The 23,567-nt window shown below is 38.2% G+C and overlaps 1 protein-coding gene across 3 annotated transcripts in view; it reads right to left on the bottom strand.

Moving 5' to 3' along the window:
- The window catches only part of LOC122817133 (bactericidal permeability-increasing protein-like), a 388,416-nt gene that overhangs the window by 306,922 nt on the left and 57,927 nt on the right, over positions 1-23,567 (bottom strand). For all 3 annotated transcript variants that reach the window (XM_044090325.1, XM_044090327.1, XM_044090326.1), the window contains exon 3: positions 15,677-15,791. In XM_044090325.1, the coding sequence (XP_043946260.1) occupies positions 15,677-15,791 (115 nt within the window). The remainder of the gene's footprint in view (positions 1-15,676; positions 15,792-23,567) is intronic.

The following is a 23,567-nucleotide window of genomic DNA, read 5'->3' as shown; positions in this document are numbered from 1 at the left end:
AGCCATAGCCCTGGTAAAATGAGCCTTTACAGAGGCAGAAAGGCTTTTCCCATGAAAGAAGTAACAAAAAGAAATGTGCTTAGAGATCCATGAAGAAATGGTTTGTTTAGAAACAACCAATCCTAGAGATCTGGGATGAGAGGAAACAAAAAGCTGCTCAGACTTGCAAATGGCCTTAAACTTATCTAAATAATATCTGAGCTGCCTATGCAAATCCAAGGTGTGAAGAACCTTCTCACTAGCAGATTGCGGAGAAGGAAAAAAAGAAGAAAAGACAAGAAGAACCCCCAACAGGGCACGTACCTGAAACACAGCTTGGTAGCCAGCGCAGAAGAAGGGCGTTCAGACCGATGATTAATGATGGCATTCGGACTGGCAGCAAAGACGAAGTTCTGAAGGATGCCCATCCGTATGTCACCTTATGACATATGCCTTCAGTGGGGAGCATATGTGTGATGTACGATGCCTATACAATCCTAAGGCTTTGGTATAATGGCCAGATGTTGGGCTACCCATGGCAGGGGTATGGAAGGACACTATATGTTCCTAGTTACTACTTTCTTCCCCATCGCATCTCCAACATTTGTCATCTACTTGAGGAAAAATTATTTGGGGTCTGCAAGTATCTACGCAAACATTCCCAGTTAAAAATCCTAAATCTTCCAGACTCGGTTTCATATTTGGGAGCCATATAAATATATATATATATATATATATATATATATATATATATATATATATATATATATATGTTTCTTTCCGAACTGCATACGTAATCTCTCTTCCCATTCTTTTCCGACCTCTTCTAATTAATTCCTATAGTTATCGTACAATCTTTTATATGCTCTACTAATTATCCCTATTTTAACAATGGCTTCTTTTCTAGGTTCAACTAAAAACTCAACCAGCTGAAGGCTTTCACTTAGGATTCCCCTATCCTTTTGTCTTTGTTTATACTCTGATATCAATCTCTGATAAGGAAGGTAATCACTACCCTGCAGTCCAAAAGGTATTCTTGGCATCTTCACATTTGTACTCTTGATTGAACTTTGGTAAACCATGTGTGCATTGACATCATCATCATCAGCCCCCGTTTTCCCACTTTCTACATGGGTTCAGGGTGTCATGTTAACTGTCGCCATCTCTCTGGATTCAGTACCACACTCCTGCCTTCTTCGACACTTGATGCCTAACTGTTGCAGATCTTCTCTCACATAGTGTGTCTACCTCTTTGTCAGATGTCCTTGTTTCCTCTTGCATTCTTCCTGTCTGTACCAATTTGTCTTCACCAGATCATCTTCTGCTTTCCTGCACATGTGCCTGAACCTCCGTAATCTGCTCTCTTTGACCTTTTCTGCAACTGGAGCTACTTTGACTTCTGCTCTTATATCCTCATTCCTTCTTTGTTTATCCCACAGTACAATTTCAATACTGAAACACATTTTAGATTCTAATCAGTCCTCTGCCTTAAAATGTATTATATATTAATGGTACTGTTAATACCAGGAAAATGTTTATTTTTAAATTGATCTGCCATCTGGCTTATCTGATTTATAAATTATTTTTGTTATTATTATGTTTCAGTATAAATACGCTGTACATAATTAGCAATTGCATCATCAATGTACAATTTGCCATGTATGTTGAAGTGCTGAACAGAATGGCCATTAATCTAGAGACAGGTAAGAATCTTGTAAAGACCTGCAGGGTTTTAGAGATTGACTTAGGAATGACAACACCTTATTCAAAGTTATAGTTCTTAAAACAACGAAAGGCAGTGTCTTAGGCAGATTTATCATTAGAAAGTATATCTGACAATGCCAGAGCATTTGAGCTCTTTGAGAAGCAGACAAGGAAGATAAAATATAAGGTGATATAAAACAACAACTCTATAAAATATATCAAGCCTGAGGAGAAAGTGTATCCAACTGAAGTAATTAATTGAGGAGTTACATATAGAATGTATTTGTGAAGTAAAGTAACAAATATTTTTGCAGATACTTTAGAGGTTCTTTATGTGAGGATTGTGTAGCTTGTGATTTGTGTAAAAGCTGAATTATTTTATACAAAATGGATAAAACTTGAAAAAAAATTTCAGAGTAAGTAATGAATGCCAGGCACATGCAAACTATAACAGACAACATCCAAAAAGGTACTTTTCATAACTGGAAGATAAGTAATGTTTTGTCCGTTTTGAAATATCAAACAAAATATTACTTATAAACAATAACATGCATACAAACACACATGCACATACAAATAATTTTTGTAGGGGGGCAAACTCCTGTGCACCCCTGTGACAGAGACCTTGCCTCCCACAGTCTCTACTTAAATATTCACTTTCATTGCTCCTACTGAATGTATAGCCTGACACATTTACATTTTAAGAACGGCTCTGTATAAAGTCAATATGTTAATGTTAATGCTGCAGGAATACAATGTTACTTTTCCTGTCCACCAGTTCAATTCTTCATTCAGTCTTTTTTTGCCTAGGATGTGAGCATAAATAATTCCTTCATAATTTTTTTCTGTTTGGCTTGATCTCTCAATAAGATTTTTTCATCTTAGTGTTTACTTTTTCTGATTTTATACAGTTTAGATTTTATATAACAAACTACTATCGTATTTTGAAAGGTCATTCCACGAGTTCCATGATATTCTGTGCATTATCAGACTACTAATTTAAATGTTTAATAAAACAGTTAAATATGTCACATAAAATTTGAGTTCTTTTCTTAGACAGAGGCATACCATCATTCCATGATTCCAAGAAGATCCTTACTCCCTGGGTAAGCCTTTACTCCGAGGTCTTCATCACTAAGGATTACCCTCTATTTTTGGTTTACTATGACATGCTGCCCATTGATAAATGGCATTGTTTATTATAGTTTCGCAAAGAATGTACCAAATGATGACCTGTTAATTTGTAAATGTTTTTAATTTTTTGTTGTTGATCCCTGCATTTTTAAAGCTTGTTAGCAGCAGCTTTGTGATACAGGAAACCTTAACCCAGAAGATAGAAGCCAAAGGATATTAAAAAGAGAGTGATTGTTCAAGAAATTATTATAATAACAATAAAAATCTAACAATATAGAAGAAATAGGACAAAGCACAGGATACTCGGGGGTGGTGCTATATAACAAACAGGACAAGGTGAGGAAAAATAAACTTTAAATATGTTAGCATATTTTCCAAGTGCAATCCACAAATGGAAAAAAAATTACTAAAATGGTTTGAAATGTGTGAGGAGGTTTGAACCTTTACAGATTATATGACACCACACGTGATTTTGGAACTGATTAGGTTAAAAGAATGTAGATGTAGGCTTTTCTAAACTGAAAGCTTTGCAAGAATGTGGAATTTTATATGCACATGTTTTCTACATTGCTTATAGCCATAATAAGGCACTCTGTATTTACAACGTCCTAAATCCTTCATAGTTTGGGGCTCTCTGGCAGAGATACTATCTCCTCTGTTTGAATTTCTAACAACTAGAGATTGGCATTGGAGCCAACAGTTTAAATAGATGGGAATGGACCAGAGGTTACTGGTGAAATGCACTTCCTTAAAGGGAAAGGGCATTATTAGAGGAGTAACCAAGGGATTGGTGTATTTTTATCCATTTTATATACCTGCTTCCATGAGATAAGAAATACCATGAGTAATAGGGATGGATGGGTTCCAATTTATTTAACAGATCTGCTATAGGCAAAATTCCAGTGTCAGTCCAAATTCAGCAAAAGCTTAAATAATCAGTTTTAAATTTTAAAATCAAAATAGTTGATGGTCAGTCTGAATAAATTAGTAAAAAATACTAAGGTTATATAATTCAGCCATTATTCAAATTGCTAAAAATTGTGCACATCATATGATTATAAAAAAGTATCGGAAAGTAGAAAAATGAAGCACATTTTTTATAAATTGATGTAAAATAACTAGAAACATGTTTAAATAGCTACATATGTGAACTAGTAAGAATTCTGGCCTAGTATACACCTATGACCCTATAAAACAGTCATTACTTTTAGACACATTCTTTTCTTCTGATTTACTCTACTAATAGGAATGAATCTCCTTCTACTTTAAAAGGAAACAGATATCAGTCATCTATATCCTGGCACATATTCCCTACCATCCTTGATTTTGGCTCAGAAATTTGCTCTGCCTCTTCTAAAATGTTTTTTTTTTTTTTTTTGGAAACAAGGTGGAGGAGGATAGTTAACAAATAATGAGAATGATTATAGTTACAGACATAATTTACTTAAAAAAATACATGTTAATTAATGTCCTGTTATTCTGGTACCCGTGTCCCTGATTATTTCTGACTTTGTTCCTAAATCTGGGGATAAGAGGTTGATAGCTGTTAACTGATGTAAAATTCTGCAACGTAACGTGTTCTGTCACGATGAAACTCTGCATTGTGGCATCTGATGAGGTAAGTGCTGCAACTCAATTTCCAATAGTTTGCCTGTATTTACTTAAAAAGTTTTCAAATTATTTACTGAAACCATGGCCCAAATAACTGTAATGTTTTCCCCACTTATCTTAGGCATAGGTCCATAGACTTTAATGGATAGGTGTCTGCATCCCACATTTTTCCTGAGCTGATATTAGTGAAGTTAAAGATCACCATAACCATTTACTGTAATCAACATGAGGGAAATGATTTTTGTAGAGATTTTTTTTCTTTCACCATACATTGAAAATATCTACCATTAGAATGAAAATCCTAATCAGCAGTTTATGCACGATAAACACTTTAACTCAAATAATGCTAATTACTTTAAACACTTTGAAATTCTAACCTTTAATTATTATAAATTACCTGTCTTTCTCACATTTTTAAATCACACTTCTGATTTTTTTGTTTTAATGCAAATGCTTTGATTTTAACCATCAATATAGTACTATCTACACATTTTTTTAAATATCACTTCTGAATTTCATTTTTTTTTTGTTTTATTTTAAATGCTTAGACTTTAAGCATCAAATTCTAAACAAATACTTTACACAATTAAGAATGTTATAAATAAGTTAATTGTACACCATGCAAACTATGTTTTACAGGGCACATATATATGGTTCCCTATCAGAAGCCTGAAACACTATAAGCCTGAAAATCAAAATCCTGAAAACTATAGACTGAAAATTAAAAATCCCGAAAGCCCAAAATCCTGAAACTCAAAATCCTGAAAACACAAAATGGACATACTGACGTCATTGTGGCTTTGCTATTGTTAGCCCTGTGGTGTTGGGTCATGCGTTGGGTTCAGGTAAGTGTGCGGTTGGTTTTATGTTAGGGTTAGGGGCGGTTTAAGTGAGTTAGGGTTAGGGCGCAGGTTAGGCATGTATGCAATAGTGACAAATATTGGGGTTAGGGGCGGTTTAAGTGAGTTAGGGTTAGGGCACGGGTCAGGTGAGTGTGCGATAGTGACGGACCTTAGGGTTAGGGTTAGGGTCAGGGTCAGTTGGTAGATATTAGTGTCTTTATAGTGACATATTAGCATTATTTGTGTTTTCAGGATTTTGGGCTTTCGGGATTTTGAATTTTCAGTCTATAGTTTTCAGGATTTTGATTTTCAGGCTTATAGTGTTTCAGGCTTCTGATAGGGAACCCATAAATACATATAACAATACTGAAACACTCAACACATGCTAAGCATAAGAATGCAAATTATGCCGTCATGAACAGAATACATACAATATAATTTTTGTAGGAGTATCTGTGTCCCTGCCATCTCATATCCCACATGATAAATATGTTGATTCTGACACTGTTGTGTCTTTGAGTAAAAGGGTTTTAGGGTTTGATGGAAAACCAAGTTTTCAGTTTGGTTCTAAGTATTGTGACCTCAGAGTTAATATACTTATAGAGTTGCATATAGTGGGTACAAGGGGTGTATGCATTAATACAGTTTTCTATATGGCTGTTTGTAATATATATATATATATATATATATATATATATATATATATATATATATGTGTATATATATATATATATATATATATATATATATATATATATATATATATATATATATACATATACATATATATACATATAGTTGTATTTGATTATTTGGTTACACTGCTTAAAGCTTAATGTATCTTTGTTTTGTTTTTATGGAATTGCATTTCAGGTAAATATCATTGTGAACTATCCACTTTATTCTTAGAAGGTACATTCCCAACAGGAATACCACCACTGACGAGACAGAAAGAATGAAATATGATCCTAAAACAAAATAGATCAATAAATAAATAATATGTGGACAACTATGACCCAGGTATCATTAAAAAATCAGAATCAATGTATATAAGTCTGGTGGGGTACAATAGAGCTGACCAATATGGGCTTGCAACACTCTGGTCAATAAAGCAGAAGCAGTGTCTGAGGAAAATTTAAAGACTCGGACTACAAACCTGAATTAGTGTTGAATGGCTGAACTACATCCTTCATCTTACTGGAGTTTATAAAAATGGAGGATCTACTGTTCAAAAGCATGAAAACTGCTTCTCAGGAGCTGACTTTGGATTAATGCTGCTGCTTGCGTCTAGTGAGAAAAGAATCAGAGGGGCATTAATGCGTGTTGGTCTCGGACAGGACAGTGTGTACAGCACTTTGAGTGGTCTGTTGCAGTTTTGATTAGAACCTGTTCAGCGCATTTGCCCAGCTTTGCTTTCTGTTGTGTCTAGCTGATGTAGCTTCTACCCAGGGTCTCTACAAAGAGAAGACGACAGCAAATGTACTGAGCCGAGGAACATCTTGGATAAAGCTTCTCAGGAAGCAGCTTGGCACTAGGGCTACACTTTACTTCTAGTGAAAAAAGGAGCAAAGCATCGCTTATTCCTAGACGTTACTTCTACTGACAGAAGGAGCAAAGCATCACTTATACTTAGATGTTACTTCTAGTGAGAGAAGGAGCAAAGCATCACTTATTCCTAGACGTTACTTCTAGTGAGAGAAGGAGCAAAGCATCACTTATTCCTAGACGTTACTTCTAGTGAGAGAAGGAGCAAAGCATCACTTATTCCTAGATGTTACTTCTAGTGAGAGAAAGAGCAAAGCATCACTTATTCCTAGATGTTACTTCTACTGACAGAAGGAGCAAAGCTTCACTTATACTTAGATGTTACTTCTAGTGAGAGAAGGAGCAAAGCATCTTATTCCTAGACGTTTCTTCCAGTGAGAGAAGGAGCAAAGCATCAGTTATTCCTACACGTTACTTCTAGTGAGAGAAGGTGCAAAGCATCACTTATTCCTAGACGTTTCTTCTAGTGAGAGAAGGTGCAAAGCATCACTTATTCCTAGATGTTACTTCTAGTGAGAGAAGGAGCAAAGCATCACTTATTCCTAGATGTTACTTCTAGTGAGAGAAGGAGCAAAGCATCACTTATTCCTAGACATTACTTCTAGTGAGAGAAGGTGCAAAGCATCACTTATTCCTAGGTGTTACTTCTAGTGAGAGAAGGAGCAAAGCATCAGTTATTCCTACACGTTACTTCTAGTGAGAGAAGGTGCAAAGCATCACTTATTCCTAGACGTTACTTCTAGTGAGAGAAGGAGCAAAGCATCAGTTATTCCTACACGTTACTTCTAGTGAGAGAAGGTGCAAAGCATCACTTATTTCTAGACGTTTCTTCTAGTGAGAGAAGGTGCAAAGCATCACTTATTCCTAGATGTTACTTCTAGTGAGAGAAGGAGCAAAGCATCACTTATTCCTAGATGTTACTTCTAGTGAGAGAAGGAGCAAAGCATCACTTATTCCTAGATGTTACTTCTAGTGAGAGAAGGTGCAAAGCATCACTTTTTCCTAGACGTTACTTCTAGTGAGAGAAGGAGCAAAGCATCAGTTATTCCTACACGTTACTTCTAGTGAGAGAAGGTGCAAAGCATCACTTATTCCTAGACGTTTCTTCTAGTGAGAGAAGGAGCAAAGCATCACTTATTCCTAGACGTTACTTCTAGTGAAAGAAAGTGTAAAGCATCATTTCTTCCTAGAAGTTACTTCTAGTGAGAGAAGGTGCAAAGCATCACTTATTCCTAGACATTTTTTCTAGTGACAAAAGTAGCAAAGAATCACTTATTCCTCGATGTTTCTTCTAGTGAGAGAAGGAGCAAAGCATCAGTTATTCCTACACGTTACTTCTAGTGAGAGAAGGTGCAAAGCATCACTTATTCCTAGATGTTACTTCTAGTGAGAGAAGGAGCAAAGCATCACTTATTCCTGGATGTTACTTCTAGTGAGAGAAGGAGCAAAACATCACTTATTCCTAGACGTTTCTTCCAGTGAGAGAAGGAGCAAAGTATCACTTATTCCCAGACGTTTCTTCTAGTGAGAGAAGGTGCAAAGCATCACTTATCCTAGATGTTACTTCTAGTGAGAGAAGGAGCAAAGCATCACTTATTCCTAGACGTTTCTTCTAGTGAGAGAAGGAGCAAAGCATCACTTATTCCTAGAAGCTACTTCTAGTGAGAGAAGGTGCAAAGCATCACTTATTCCTAGATGTTACTTCTAGTGAGAGAAGGAGCAAAGCATCAGTTATTCCTAGAAGTTACTTCTAGTGAGAGAAGGAGCAAAGCATCAGTTATTCCTACACGTTACTTCTAGTGAGAGAAGGTGCAAAGCATCACTTATTCCTAGATGTTTCTTCCAGTGAGAGAAGGAGCAAAGTATCACTTATTCCTAGACGTTTCTTCCAGTGAGAGAAGGAGCAAAGTATCACTTATTCCTAGACGTTTCTTCTAGTGAGAGAAAGAGCAAAGCATCACTTATTCCTAGACGTTTCTTCTAGTGAGAGAAGGAGCAAAGCATCACTTATTCCTAGATGTTACTTCTAGTGAGAGAAGGTGCAAAGCATCACTTATTCCTAGATGTTACTTCTAGTGAGAGAAGGAGCAAAGCATCAGTTATTCCTAGAAGTTACTTCTAGTGAGAGAAGGAGCAAAGCATCAGTTATTCCTACATGTTACTTCTAGTGAGAGAAGGTGCAAAGCATCACTTATTCCTAGACGTTTCTTCCAGTGAGAGAAGGAGCAAAGTATCACTTATTCCTAGACGTTTCTTCTAGTGAGAGAAGGTGCAAAGCATCACTTATTCCTAGACGTTTCTTCCAGTGAGAGAAGGAGCAAAGTATCACTTATTCCTAGACGTTTCTTCTAGTGAGAGAAGGTGCAAAGCATCACTTATTCCTAGACGTTTTTTCTAGTGAGAGAAGGAGCAAAGCATCACTTATTCCTAGACGTTACTTCTAGTGATAAAAGTAGCAAAGCATCAGTTATTCCTCGACGTTTCTTCTAGTGAGAGAAGGAGCAAAGCATCACTTATTCCTAGAAGCTACTTCTAGTGAGAGAAGGTGCAAAGCATCACTTATACTTAGATGTTTCTTCTAGTGAGAGAAGGAGCAAAGTATCACTTATTCCTAGATGTTACTTCTAGTGAGAGAAGGAGCAAAGCATCACTTATTCCTAGATGTTACTTCTTGTGAGAGAAGGAGCAAAGCATCAGTTATTCCTAGATGTTTCTTCCAGTGAGAGAAGGAGCAAAGCATCACTTATTCCTACATGTTACTTCTTGTGAGAGAAGGTGCAAAGCATCACTTATTCCTAGACGTTACTTCTAGTGAGAGAAGGTGTAAAGCATCACTTCTTCCTAGAAGTTACTTCTAGTGAGAGAAGGTGCAAAGCATCACTTATTCCTAGACGTTACTTCTAGTGAGAGAAAGTGTAAAGCATCATTTCTTCCTAGAAGTTACTTCTAGTGAGAGAAGGTGCAAAGCATCACTTATTCCTAGACATTTCTTCTAGTGACAAAAGTAGCAAAGAATCACTTATTCCTCGATGTTTCTTCTAGTGAGAGAAGGAGCAAAGCATCAGTTATTCCTACACGTTACTTCTAGTGAGAGAAGGTGCAAAGCATCACTTATTCCTAGATGTTACTTCTAGTGAGAGAAGGAGCAAAGCATCACTTATTCCTAGATGTTACTTCTAGTGAGAGAAGGAGCAAAGTATCACTTATTCCTAGACGTTACTTCTAGTGAGAGAAAGAGCAAAACATCACTTATTCCTAGAAGTTCCTTCTAGTGAGAGAAGGAGCAAAGTATCACTTATTCCAAGATGTTACTTCTAGTGAGAGAAGGAGCAAAGCATCACTTATTCCTAGATGTTACTTCTAGTGAGAGAAGGAGCAAAGTATCACTTATTCCTAGGCGTTTCTTCTAGTGAGAGAAGGAGCAAAGCATCACTTATTCCTAGATGTTACTTCTAGTGAGAGAAGGAGCAAAGTATCACTTAATCCTCGATGTTACTTCTAGTGAGCGAAGGAGCAAAGCATCACTTATTCCTCGACGTTACTTCTAGTGAGCGAAGGAGCAAAGCATCACTTATTCCTAGACATTACTTCTAGTGAGAGAAGGAGCAAAGCATCACTTATTCCTAGATGTTACGTAGTGAGAGAAGGAGCAAAGTATCACTTATTCCTCAACGTTTCTTCTAGTGACAAAAGTAGCAACGCATCAATTATTCCTAGAAGTTACTTCTAGTGAGAGATGGAGCAAAGCATCAGTTATTCCTAGAAGTTACTTCTAGTGAGAGAAGGAGCAAAGCATCACTTATTCCTTGACATGTGCAGCTGTGTTGAGACCAGCACTGTCTCTACTAGCCAACAGACAGATCTTCAGTAATCAGCTTCAAAAGTTATAGTGCTACTTCCCCTTTAGCCCACATTAGCAAGCACCTGGAACCAAGGCTTTGCACCTGCTTCTCTAGCCAGCTTGGTTGAAATGGGCATCCTGAGACAATGTAGCAATTGTCTTATGTTTACTGACAACCACCTACTACTTAAACAAGGTTCCTTGTTGAAATGTCAGCACTCGAAAGGCTGAGTGATGAAAAACAGAAAAAAAGACCAAAAACACAGGAGAAGAGCGAATGTTGAAAATCACTTTTCTTCTTAAAACTTCTTTTTTTTATATATAACTTATATATACCAATTCCGTGATTGCCACACCTTGCAGAAAAGGGAATATTCTGAGAAATGGCATCTCTGACTTAATATATATAAGTCCGTTCTTTAGGCCATTCAGTCTCCATATTTTGGGACTTGGTCTAGCGGATCCCAACATTTCAGATGGTTACCCTTAAGCAAACTCATACAATGTGTGAGAGATGTTGTTAAACAATGTTATTGGAGGTAAAGCTCTCACATAAAACCACTACAAATGGCAAACAGGTTGTCAGCAACAGAGAAATCCACACTGTACCCAACACATACAAAGAAGACCAAACGCATAGACTTACCTATGCTGAGGCTCTTAAAAGTAACCTACCCAAACTACAAAGGTCACCTGAATGCAACCTAAGAAACAGAGTGCCATCAGCTACCTCACAAACACTCAACTCAGGCAGCACCCACCATGAAACGTAAATGTAAACTAAAATACAAGCACTGTTAGCAACCTCACAAAAACCCTAAATTCAGGCAGCACCCACCATGAACCGTGCATATAAGACTTCAAAAGCCCATGAGGCAAACCTCCACACAATCCAACATCCTGGTCATGGGTGACTCCACAGTGAGACACACTGATGCACCCTCAGCAGGCTGTGTAAAAAGATGGTCATGGTTAGTTCCCTATCAGGTGCTAGGATTCACCAGATCATGCATGAACTTAAGTCCTTGCACCACAAGTACACATATAACACCGTCATACTACACACGGGAATAAACAACTTGAGACATACCTCCCTGGAATATTGACTGAGGCAGGTATGAACCTTGAGCAGTATTTTACCATCGTGGAGAATTATGCTGCAATGAAATAAAAGATTACTGACTTGAAAAATCGGTTTAAATTCTGGTATCATTCAAGTAGGATCTAATATATATATCCACCCGGGAAGAGATAGTAGACAGTCATAACTTCTTTACCAGGGTTGGTCTACACCTGTCTCTCCAAGGCTTCAAGACCACTGAGTACATTCCATCAGTGCAATATTTCAGTACCTACCATGCATTCAGAGCCACTGCACTGGATGAAGGCACTAAAGACACAAGTGTATCTATATTTGCAAAACAAAATCTCACCTCCAGGCTCATGAGACAGAATAATGACTTGTAACTCCTTCACATCCAACTTACCATTAACAAAGTCCCTTATCACATCATAGCATTCACATCCAACTTACCATTAACAAAGTCCCTTATCACATCATAGCAAATGATAGGACCTGACGTATGTCCTCCTTCACACAAAACCCCTACCAGACTAGTATGGAGTCAATGTGTGTTAGGCCAAACACCATTCTCCTCAGGAACTTCAACTACCCCTCCATCAACTGGGAGACTCATACATCTCCTAGCATTTATGCCCAGAGATTTCCAGACTTCATAAATACAGACTGTCTGGACCAGTTAGTCTGCACACCAACTAGGGGAGGCAAAATCCTGGAACTGGTCACAAATATGGGACAGCTTTGTCTCCCATCAGTTATAACTTCCTTATTAGTCAAATCGGACTATAAATAAGTCACACTCACCATAATACTGAAGTCATTAGCTCAGTACACACCACATATCTTGACCTCACAAAGGTGTTCAGCTTCATCCTACTCTTAAAATAGCACAGATAAACTATCCCACCTAAGTGCTAATCTCTGTGTGACTCATTGGATAACATATTGTCTCACAAACAGAACCAGGAAATTAGGGAAGGTAGCTCTTGTGCTTCAAAAAAACCTGTTACTACTCATTGGTATCTTCTTAATGGATGTCAAACCTAATGTTAAGGGTCTGCAGATGATTACAAACTTGGCCCGATCATAAGTTATCTATAGAACAAGGTCCTCCATCAGGGCCTTTTAAAAACAAATGGCTAGTGTCATAACCATGGAGTAAAACAAAGTGAAAAAAAATGTATAATAGTCTTTTCTGTCAAGCATGACATCCTTTGTAACTATCACATTGGTAACATACCCCTGAAAATAGATCTGGTAGTTAGGGACCTGGGAACATATGTAGACAAGAACCTGTCTTTTAATCACAATGTATCCACTATTGTAAGAAAGCTCTTTTTCGTTGCACACTTTGTTAGTAAGGGCATGGTGATTTAATCCAGGGACGTGATCATGTGATTATGACACTGTATTTGGCACTTATTATACTTGTGAAGGCTGCCAGCCTAGTCAGATAGAATTTTATAGATAATTCTGTCATTTGTAAATATTAATGTAAGCCACAGGCTTGTTGTCTTAAATGGAAAAAAAACTTAACAACAGTGCACTCTACTGACCAAGTAAAGCATGTTGTTACCCTTGATGTTAAAACTCAGAGTCAGTGAGTCTAGAGTGAGGCATCCTGCCTATTGTTGTAAGGCTAGAGTTAATGACCAGAATTTGCACGCATAAATGTCCTTTATTGCTCTGGTTTCTGCCAAGAGGTGAATAATGTAAATGTAGTTTCTGTAAACCAGGGAACCCAGGGAAGTATGAAGAATGATGTAGCATGAACCAGGAATGTGATTTTAAAAACAGATAGCATCAGAGAGCATTAAGCATTTTTGTCTTGACCATCCAACTCACCAGCACTGTCTTGCTCTATATGTAAGTTTATCTTAGCTTTGTGTTTTCTCTTAGAAATAGCTAGAAACTAGACAGATTAGACTGTTTTTCTGTGATGTTAGAACTGCACTATTGAAATATTTAGATATTTCTCTGTGATCTCTGAACTCTTGTCTAGCACTGTGTAGTAAAAAGTATTGTCTTGTGTTTTGACTATTTGTTATTAAATATTTTTAAACCCTTTCAACTGTGGCTGTTTTTGTAAAAATAATTTAAGCTCTTTAGAGTACTTGCATGCCTTTGGTAAAATTGTACAAAGCCACTTCAATAGCTTTATACCTGGGCTATACTACCAATTGGATAATAATATTGCACAGTAATAATTGGACACCCTTTTAAGGGCCTTTGAGTAGCTGGTAAATATTAGTGGGTGATGGCAGCTGGTACTACTATATAGTCTGGGAAAAGAAGGCACAGCTGGAGAACCTGTACAAGCCTTCCCCAGGAGTGTATGTGTGGTTATATAAACTCTTCTCAAAGTGTATGTGTGTGTATGTGTGTGTGTGTGTGTGTGTGTGTGTGTGTGTGTGTGTGTGTGTGTGTGTGTGTGTGTGTGTGTGTGTGTGTGTGTGAGCTACTTGGGCAGGGACACGAAGCACTGGTTGGACAGAGAGGGTGCTGGAGGTTTTAGCTTGCCCACTAGGCTGAGATCTGGACCCTATAGCTATGGGCAGCAAGGGAGCAACCAGCCCCAGACTGACTGTGATCTCTGTGTGTGCTTTTAAGGGAAATTGTACTTTACTGTGTGTATTTGTTATCCTTTCCTCCTATACGAGACTCCCCTCACTGGTGTTAGTGGTGAGGATTGAGATTCCTTGACTGCTGGGCCAGGGCACGGGTGTCACAATACTGATCACAGAATATAAGGTCCCCCTTCAGTACGTACCTGTCCAAACACTTAACACAACTTGAATGACCACAATGCTTTCTCATCAAGAAAACCAAGGGCCTAAATCCTAAAACTACACACTGACCATCTCAAAGTCTTGTCTGTCTTTTCCGTGTCATACAGGCTACTGAATGGCCTTGCATGCAGAGCTTTCACAGACCCTATAATCTTAGATTAACTGCACATCCATAAAAAAACACTCAAGAGATCTTAATCTGTCTACAACATAAATTGAACATGTTGGATGGATAGATATGTATCACAGAGAATACTGCTTCTTTGGAAACTGCCTTCCTCTCCACTTAAAGTGAAGTACTTCCCATGTTCTATTCAAATGTAATCTGGATGAATTGATGGGAAACTGAAAATTAACACCTTTGCTCCTTATGCAAATGCTCTACTTGGCTCTTAGCTATTCATAGTTAAATTACAAGGGCTAAAGAAATTAATGGGAATGCAGGGCTAGGCTTCTAAAGATTCTTGTGGATTAATAGCCTGATATTTGCCTATGAATCTCAGAACCTAAGTACAAACTATACTTTTACTTAGCAAAACACAGCTGTCTTTTCACCTGGAATGTTGCATTCATTTTTTGAAGAAGACATCTTAAAAGGATATGGACAGGATGGAACTTGTGAAGAGGGGGAGACTCAATGATAATATATGAGCAGTAGCATAATTTATAACATAATTCACTGGACATTTAAGTAGGCTGCTGTGTTGGAGGATGAAAGTCATTATAAAACACTAATTCAACAGCTTTAACTTTTATGAGCCCAACCCCCTCCCTCATTTTTAAGCAAGTGACCATATATGAAAGGTGTTACAACCTAATCAGTACAGTAAGGAACATTTATAACTAGAGGGCAATTAATACCTTAAAATGTTTATGCACAGAGGGCATTTAAAACATTAAAATGTATGTGTAAGAGATAAATGAGGTCAAAAGCCGTTCACTTTTATGAAGCAGAGAATTAAGGTAGTGACCTTATTACACTGGACAGTACTTTAATAGAGCAGTGGGTGTAGCTAGAAGGTTTGACAAGGTACAGTAAAAGTCCATTTGCATTTTCTGTTTTCCTTTGACCTGAAACAACTCTGCCAACATGCTACTTCTTGAATAAATGTTACAGAAAGCCTTAGTAAAAAAATAGGAAAGAACTTACCTTGACACTTCATACTTCACGTCCCCAATCCCACCAATGTCGTACCTGCCGCTCATATCTGGTATTTGTATTTTGGGTATCTGTGACTTCAGGACTTCAATACCAAGCTGATGGGCTGAAACCATAAATGATGGTAATTAGCAAACTGGAGTCTTTCTTTCTTTTGTTTCTTTGTAACCACTAGAGATAAAAGAATTGTCACTGATGTGATGGGATCAATAAGAAAGAAGTATAGATATTAAAACAAAATACAATATTGTTTTTCACAAATAAGACATTGCTCATAGTACCATAAGCCAACATTACAATCAAATAAGCACTGAGTGACTTCTGACATGAAAGAATGCTTTTCTATACGCTTCCTGGGTCTTAAGCATCTGAAATTGAATACTCAACTCTCCCTGTTTTTCCCTCAGAATTTTGCTTAATCCCTCAGTTTGACTCAGAATGTTATATTTCTTGCAAGAGTAGTGAAAAATAAATACAATGTAATCAAACATGAGCAGCGTATTTTTTTATTTTTGAAAATACATATTAAAATTTCCCTGATAATAACCACAGTTTCTGTAAAATGTTCATATGTGATGTCCTCTGACATGGGGTCTTTGTCTAAGATTTCTTATAGTTTGGCTCGAACTGTATGGCTGGAGTTGACCCTACAAATGTTTCAAAGTCTGGTAGGGAAACAATGCAGATGTACTACACTGGGGTGCAACAGTTCTAGTGTCTTATTTGTTGTGAAGGTGTGCCTCAAAGTATACAGAAATTACTCTTCTAAAATGGATATACTCAGCATTTTTTAGACTATAATACCAATGCACTGGAGCAAATTATAAAACTACCCACCAGAGGGGCTAATATCCTTGAGCTGGTCCTTGTCTAGACCTCACCAAGCACTTCCCCATCCCTGGTTAAATCTGACGACAAATAATCTCCTCTGTCAGGTCCAGTTGTACCACCCCACTACCAAATGAAACTGTTTTCATACCTCTTCAGGGCAAACGTCCTTAATTTTATAGAAGACCTACGCAAAATTTCCAACAATCCTCCACAAATGGACACAAATAAGAAGGTTGATATATTCGTTACCAATTTTAAAAGCACTTAAATAGCTACATAGAAATGTCTGTACCAGTCTGAACTAAAAAACAGTTGTAAATTCAGAAATAAACCTCTCTGGTAGACTTCACATATTAATAAGCTGTATAACAAAAGAAGGACAATAATCACAAATGTCAACAATTTCCATCCCCTCACCGCACGTCCACACAGAAGCATACAGGCCACAAATGTAAGAATGCTATTAGAATATGTAAAGAAGAGTATGAACCAAAGATTGCTATGGATACCAATGGAACGTCAAATCTTTCTTCAGTTGTGTCAGGAAATTGAGAAGTAATTTCAAATAAAGCAGAGAGTTTGTACATAACAATAATATCAGCATAAAGCCAATATATTAGCAGACAAATTTGTGCTAACTTTATCCCACATTCTCACATGCTTATCCCCACCGTCCCTGAAACCTTAGTTTCCCAGAAATTACCTCGGAAAAATTCTTATAATCTCTGTCAAAATCTAAAAATAATTCTTCATAGGACCAGACAGCATACCAGGTTGCACTACCACCTCTGTCAGGTACGCTCTGTATAAGCCTTTACTTAAAGTGTTCAGCCCCAGCCTGTCTACAGGGTTTGTGCATGGTGCTTGGAGATCAGCCACTGTGAATCCCCTACACAAGGGTGGCCCTTCTACACACATGGGCACTTATAGACCAATCAGCCTCACCAGCCTCATATGCAAAGCTATGGAAATTATCCTAGTAGAAATAAATTATATGGACCCAGTCAAATTAACTAATATAGGCTCCAGTCAGTTTGGTATTGGGAAGGGCTGGTACTATCGCCAGAATCTAGTAAGTGTCTTTGATAAGTGTTGGGGGTTGACATAACTGTTACGGTGTTTGCCTTACAAAAGCAAGGTGCAAGGCTTAATTTTCACCTTTAAAGGGAAATTGGCTAGAATTAAAATGGCCTTCAAAGGCAGTTAGCTTAGTACGTATCTATGAACTTAAGAAAAAGCTAGAAGGTTGGTGGAGAGTGGTCACTCCATGCACACTACTTATCTCCACCTGGCCAAGGCTGTTGTCACAACTCCCCATGGTAGTATTATTGAAAAAATAGACAAACAATGTAAACCCATCAGCTGCTTGCTGAAAACCCCTATGTTGTCTGCTAGATTGCAAATTTCTGCCCAACAGATTTTAAGTTGTGAAAGCTTGTGGTGCCCCCTCTTGAACATAAAATTGTATTGGGGGGGTACCACAGGAATCAGTGCTGGGCCTCTCCTTGTTTTGTATTTATTTTAGAGATAACCAAGGCTATTCCCCCATAAGTGTGTTACTAAACAGGCTGGTTGATGACTGCTCATCCACTGATACTAAACATCGCTAGTAAGGGCTAGAATATGCCAGAGATGTAGTTAGGAAGGGGTGAAGGGGGCTGCTTCCTTACGTGCAAGGTGTTAGGGGACAGGATCAACAAATGCTTACGGTATGGTAGAACACTGTAATAAAAGAGTTTTTTTTTTCCCCTCACCAACATAGCATGGGAGGTGCCAGATTGGTTGGAGAAGTACACAGGTCACCAGATAACCTAGTTATGGTTCCAGAATATGCACACACCTGGTGTACTGAAAACAATCTCAAGCTAAATGCAAAAAAAGTGCAGTGTAGCAATGTTTGGCAAAAAAGCTGCTCCCACCTCATGTGTTGTAAATGGGGCTTATCTTCAAATACATACAGAGTGGTAGGAGAACTTGCTTGATTATCATGTTTTCTTCTGTATTCATAATTAAATTTCCACGAGAATACCTTCAAGACCCAAACAAGTTCTATCATTTCCCTCCTTCCTTATCAGACCCCTCAGTGAATAGAGTGCCCCCTTTGGTATGCACAAATCCAACCAAGTTACTCAACTGGAAAGGCCCCACAGATTTCTAATCCAGAAAATTAAAAGTTTTAAATCCGTCAACTGTTTATATAGATTAGCATGACCCTCCTTATATTTAGCAGCCTACCAACAGCTCCAAGATAACCCATGTCTTGTCTCTTGAGCCATGAAGTAGCCAATCCTATTTGACCTCTTATTTCATTGAAAAACCAATGGCTGTATAAACTGCCATACTTGGGACCTAAATCTTCACCAACCAAAAAGACTCTATGGAGGATAGGTTCCTAACTCAATTCATTCCTAGCAAATGGGGATACGTCACTACTACAGGTGAAACAAAGTACTACTTTGGCTACCTTTAAATCTAGTCTTGATTGGATGAGTAGACCCAAATTTTCACCAGGGTTTTGTACAGCTCTGCTTGATTTGGAGGTGAGCACTTTTAAGTGCGGTAGAAAGAAGTTTAAACATGTCTTCTTAAAGGTTCATATGACTAGGCATCTTATGGTCCATGTGATCCCTTGTCTAGCATTGTTCCTGTGCTCCTGTTGTGACCAGTGCTCTAACCTGTTCAATGAATTCAAATACTTCATCATTAAATAATACCTAGCAGTAATTTCAAACTGTCACTCTGGCATCCAGTCTGTGTCATGTACTTCAGCAAACCATTCCTTAGAAATGCTTTGCACCTAAATTCACTAATTAGAGACTCCAGTCAGCTGAGACTAGTATTACATCTTGAATAAGCTCTCCAAACCTCAGTTTGAACTGATAACCTCTGATAATCTAAAATGTTTCACTTGGAAGACCATTTCCTTAGTAGAAACAACCTTGTGTAAGAAGATCTCAGCAGTTTTGTCAATAAAGCCTCTGTTTTCAGTCTTACATATGAAGAATGTAGTCCTCAGAAATAATCCCTTCTTCATGCTTAAAAGTAGTTACCAAACCTAACCCATCCAGGTGACCAATCCTCCTGTATTTTTTTCCTCTTACCTCAGTAAAGGCAACACTTACTCCACTGTGGAATGTCCCTGGGCAACTGCAGTTTTACGTGGATGAATGAATCAGGTGTTCATGTCTTACAGCACTCAAAGAAAATGGCCTAAGGTGTATAAATTCACTCTATTCAGGTGGTTGCCAGACAACATAAAATTTTATTACCTACAGAAGGTATATCCTTGACAGCCACTAGAAAAGTCCACTCATCCAGGTCTGTCGCCACATTAGAAGCACTTGTGTAGATCACTTCAGTTGGTAATATCTGTGCTGTAGCCACATGCTTTTCACAAGAAACCCTACCACAGCACTACAGGTATTACTTCCTGCTCACGTTTAGGCTTTGGCTTACCTTTGTCAAACACATGCTCTCACCTACGTTTTGCTAAGGACTCCATTCTGATGGTTATCAAAGATGGACTACTTCTTATAAGTTAGGGGATGGATGTACTTAGCAAAAGGACAGATCTGTAAGTAGCAAACCCATATTTAGTAATACTTTCTAGTACATCCTTCCCTTGGCTGACATGAGCAGAGTCCAAGTGCTACTTCTTCTGTTTCTTCTCTGTCTCCTTTTGGTGAGTCTGTGAGATGAATATTCACTCTCCTCTAGAACCGGAGAGAACAGAAATGCATACCATTACTGGGGGGAGACCCCAGCCACTTTAGGTGGCATGCTGTCCTAATGCTTGCTACGTACAGTCCTGATGCTTACCAAAGATGGATGTACAACTAATCAGATATATCATTACGGCAAGCACAAACATGGGCATGCTACTTACAGATCTATCGCTATGGTAAGTGTCTAACTCTTATTTTTTCTAGCAAAATGAGTGTTGGTACATTTCTCACTTTGCACTGCTTCTCAGTCAGAATTGTATATCAAACAGATAACCTGTCCTGAACATATCATTTCAGACATTTGTGGTAATAGTTCACTCAGTACTTTAACTTTGTCATGAGCTGCCATTCAGTTGAAAAAGGGTGGTATTAAGGATACCAGGTCCACACCACTTCATCTGTATTGTCTGCTTACACACAGTGAAGGGCACTGTCACCGCATATGAACTGATTGCTCTTCTTTTTAGGAAATGCGGACACCATTCATAAACCACTGTTTCTTCCTTGACATGACTTCTGCAAACAGATGTCTTGCTGTAAAGTAAGCACCACTTTTTTTTTAGTACTGTTTAAGCACATCCTCAAACCTAGCTGTACACCAGCATGATTGATCACACCATGTTTCAAAAGGGAATCACTTCTTTATTTATTGTGAGCTTTTGTCATTTCCTAAATCTGTCTGTCTATATATTGTTTATAGTAATGAAAAAGTGACTATAGTTTGGGACCATTTAGCATCACATTCACCTCACATACTAATTCAGCCTGTGCTCCGATCACTGTACCCCATTTTTTTTCCTCCACTTCCTAATAATCAATTCTACCACTCACTGTCGTTTCCATTACAGAATATACACAGATTCCTAACTGCAGTCTGAGATGATAGGTATAAAATCATATACTTCTGGTTCTAAGTTAATGCCCACAGGCTGAAATAATACAGCTTGTTATACACCTTTACAATTAATCAAATGAGCATGTCTACATGCATACAGTTCAGAGCGCTTACCCTTAAACGAAAATAATGTTACACGTACATTTAAATCTGACAAAGCACTGAAATAAATACAGATTAAAAGTAACTTGAAGATATAGATCAAAGAAGTAAGATTTTATAAGAGAAGGAGTTATGAGCTGCGATACTCTACATTTTTATCGGAAAAAAAAACAGGGTTGGGATTAGGAACACTTTATGTTTAGCCACAAGGGGTAGTTGGGCTAAGTGGATGTAATGGCGGCTCCTGAGTCACAAAAGGCAGGGCATTGAGTAGATGCAACTTACAGATCACAGCCATACCTTTCAACCTCTTTGAGCCAGAAATCTGGCCATGCCACAAATAATGGGAGACAAAGGCCCAAAAATAGGGTCATTTTTAAATATGGCTCTTACAGTCTTAGAAAGTTGATATTATAACATGTTTTGCATTAACATGAATTTTCTGAAGGATATGAAGTCTGAAACATAAACATCTGCCATTGTTTTCTCACTTTAGTCTCAGTGATTACCTAGTGATTTGTCAGAAAACTACAAAATTTCGGGGGAAAAGACCAAAAAATATGAGGCAAAAATCTGGACAGTTGAGAGGTATGATCAGAGCAAGCTGGTTATGCACAGTGCAGCCAGTGGGCATGCCCATGCTCTACAACAGCATTTCAACAATGCTGACACCACGGTCAGGCAGCCCAGTGGCTGACCATTGTATGAGGAGATTTACTGTGCATGTGAACCTTTTGTACACATATAGTACACTGATCCCGTAGGAGGGGGATTCTTCAAGTTACTCCGCAGCTACAGTGAATTTCGTTGTTCATTTTTTTGTATTTACAATACAATAAAACAAAATGCACTATCTGCCCATTCATCTAGTTGTACATACAGCAATGGCTCTCCCGTCCTAAATTTACAATGGTTGCTGGGACAATATCTTACTGACTGATGAGCAGCTTCACTAAGCCCCCCTAAGGCTTACGCTCCCCCGTGTCCTAATTAATTATTTATGAGTGCACCAGTTAGAACCTTCTTTCTCAGAGTGATTCCGCCTTAAGATAATTGCTAGAGCTTGGAACCCCAGGCTTTTGAACTTGTGATTCCCACCCCATGTTTTTATTTTACCTTTTTTAAAATTAAACTACAGATGTTGACTTTTAAACTAATTACTTATTAAAAAGATGTTGATTTACGATTCAGATCTAATGGTTAGGATTCATAGTGATACAGTGGAGCAACTTTCACTGCACTGACATGTTGAAGGGTAGTATCTTATTAATACAGAATTTGTAAGTCAGTGATTGCACACTACTCAGTTAATTAGCCAAACAACTTGTGCTATGTGAGATTCCAACACACACACACACACACACACACACACACACACACACACACACACACACACACACACACACACACACACACACACACACACACACTGCATCCTTGACCTCCCCAATCATAACAGCCACATTTTACATCAGGCAGTGAACATTCACACGCACACATACACACACACACACACACACACACACACACACACACACACACACACACACACACACATACACACACACACGCATTCACACAGGTATATATTACGTGATCGAAACCTTAATTTATCGAACACCTAAAGATCGATCACAAAATATCGAACCCTTAACATCGAAAACGTCTTTTTCCACATAGGGAAACAATGCCGGTGGCCAAATAAAAAAAAAAGTTTTAAACAGAAATGAAGTGGGGGGAGGATCACCCCTCCCACACCCCGTAACTAATTATACTAACTCCAAGATCGCTCTACAGCAGAGAAAGAACAAAATCTGTGTAACAGCCAAACGACTCAATTCCCTGTGTGGAAACAGCCGTTCGCAATTTTCAGAATCCGACGTTTAGTGATCGACCTTTAGGTGTTCAATAACCTAAGGTTTCAATCATGTAATAGGGAACCCATTCACACTAGGGTTTCATGCACTGACACACACAGTCCCTGGATAAGCAGCCTGCAAATACTTCCCTGAATGCACGGGTGCATGCTGTTACGTACTGGTGTACATTTATGCATTTTCCTCACTGCTGTTTAGTGTGACTTTCACAGTGTAAAGCACTGGGCTTCTATATTCACAAGTATCTTAAAGGAGCAGTGCACCAAGCTGTTTAATGGGCCTTATTAGCATAGGCCCTGACCCCAACAACATTGAAAAATGGTGTAATGGGCCTTATTAGCTTAGGCCCTGACCCCAACAGCACTGAAAAATGGTGTAATGGGCCTTATTAGCATAGGCCCTGACCCCAGCAGCACTGAAAAATGGTGTAATGGGCCTTATTAGCATAGGCC

Source organism: Protopterus annectens, chromosome 12.part0 (genome assembly GCF_019279795.1).
Source record: "Protopterus annectens isolate FY-2018-M chromosome 12.part0, PAN1.0, whole genome shotgun sequence".
In the NCBI taxonomy this organism is placed as follows: Eukaryota; Metazoa; Chordata; order Ceratodontiformes; family Protopteridae; genus Protopterus; species Protopterus annectens.
The sequence above is the reverse complement of the archived record's forward strand: the minus strand, read 5'-3'. Positions and strand labels throughout refer to the sequence as shown.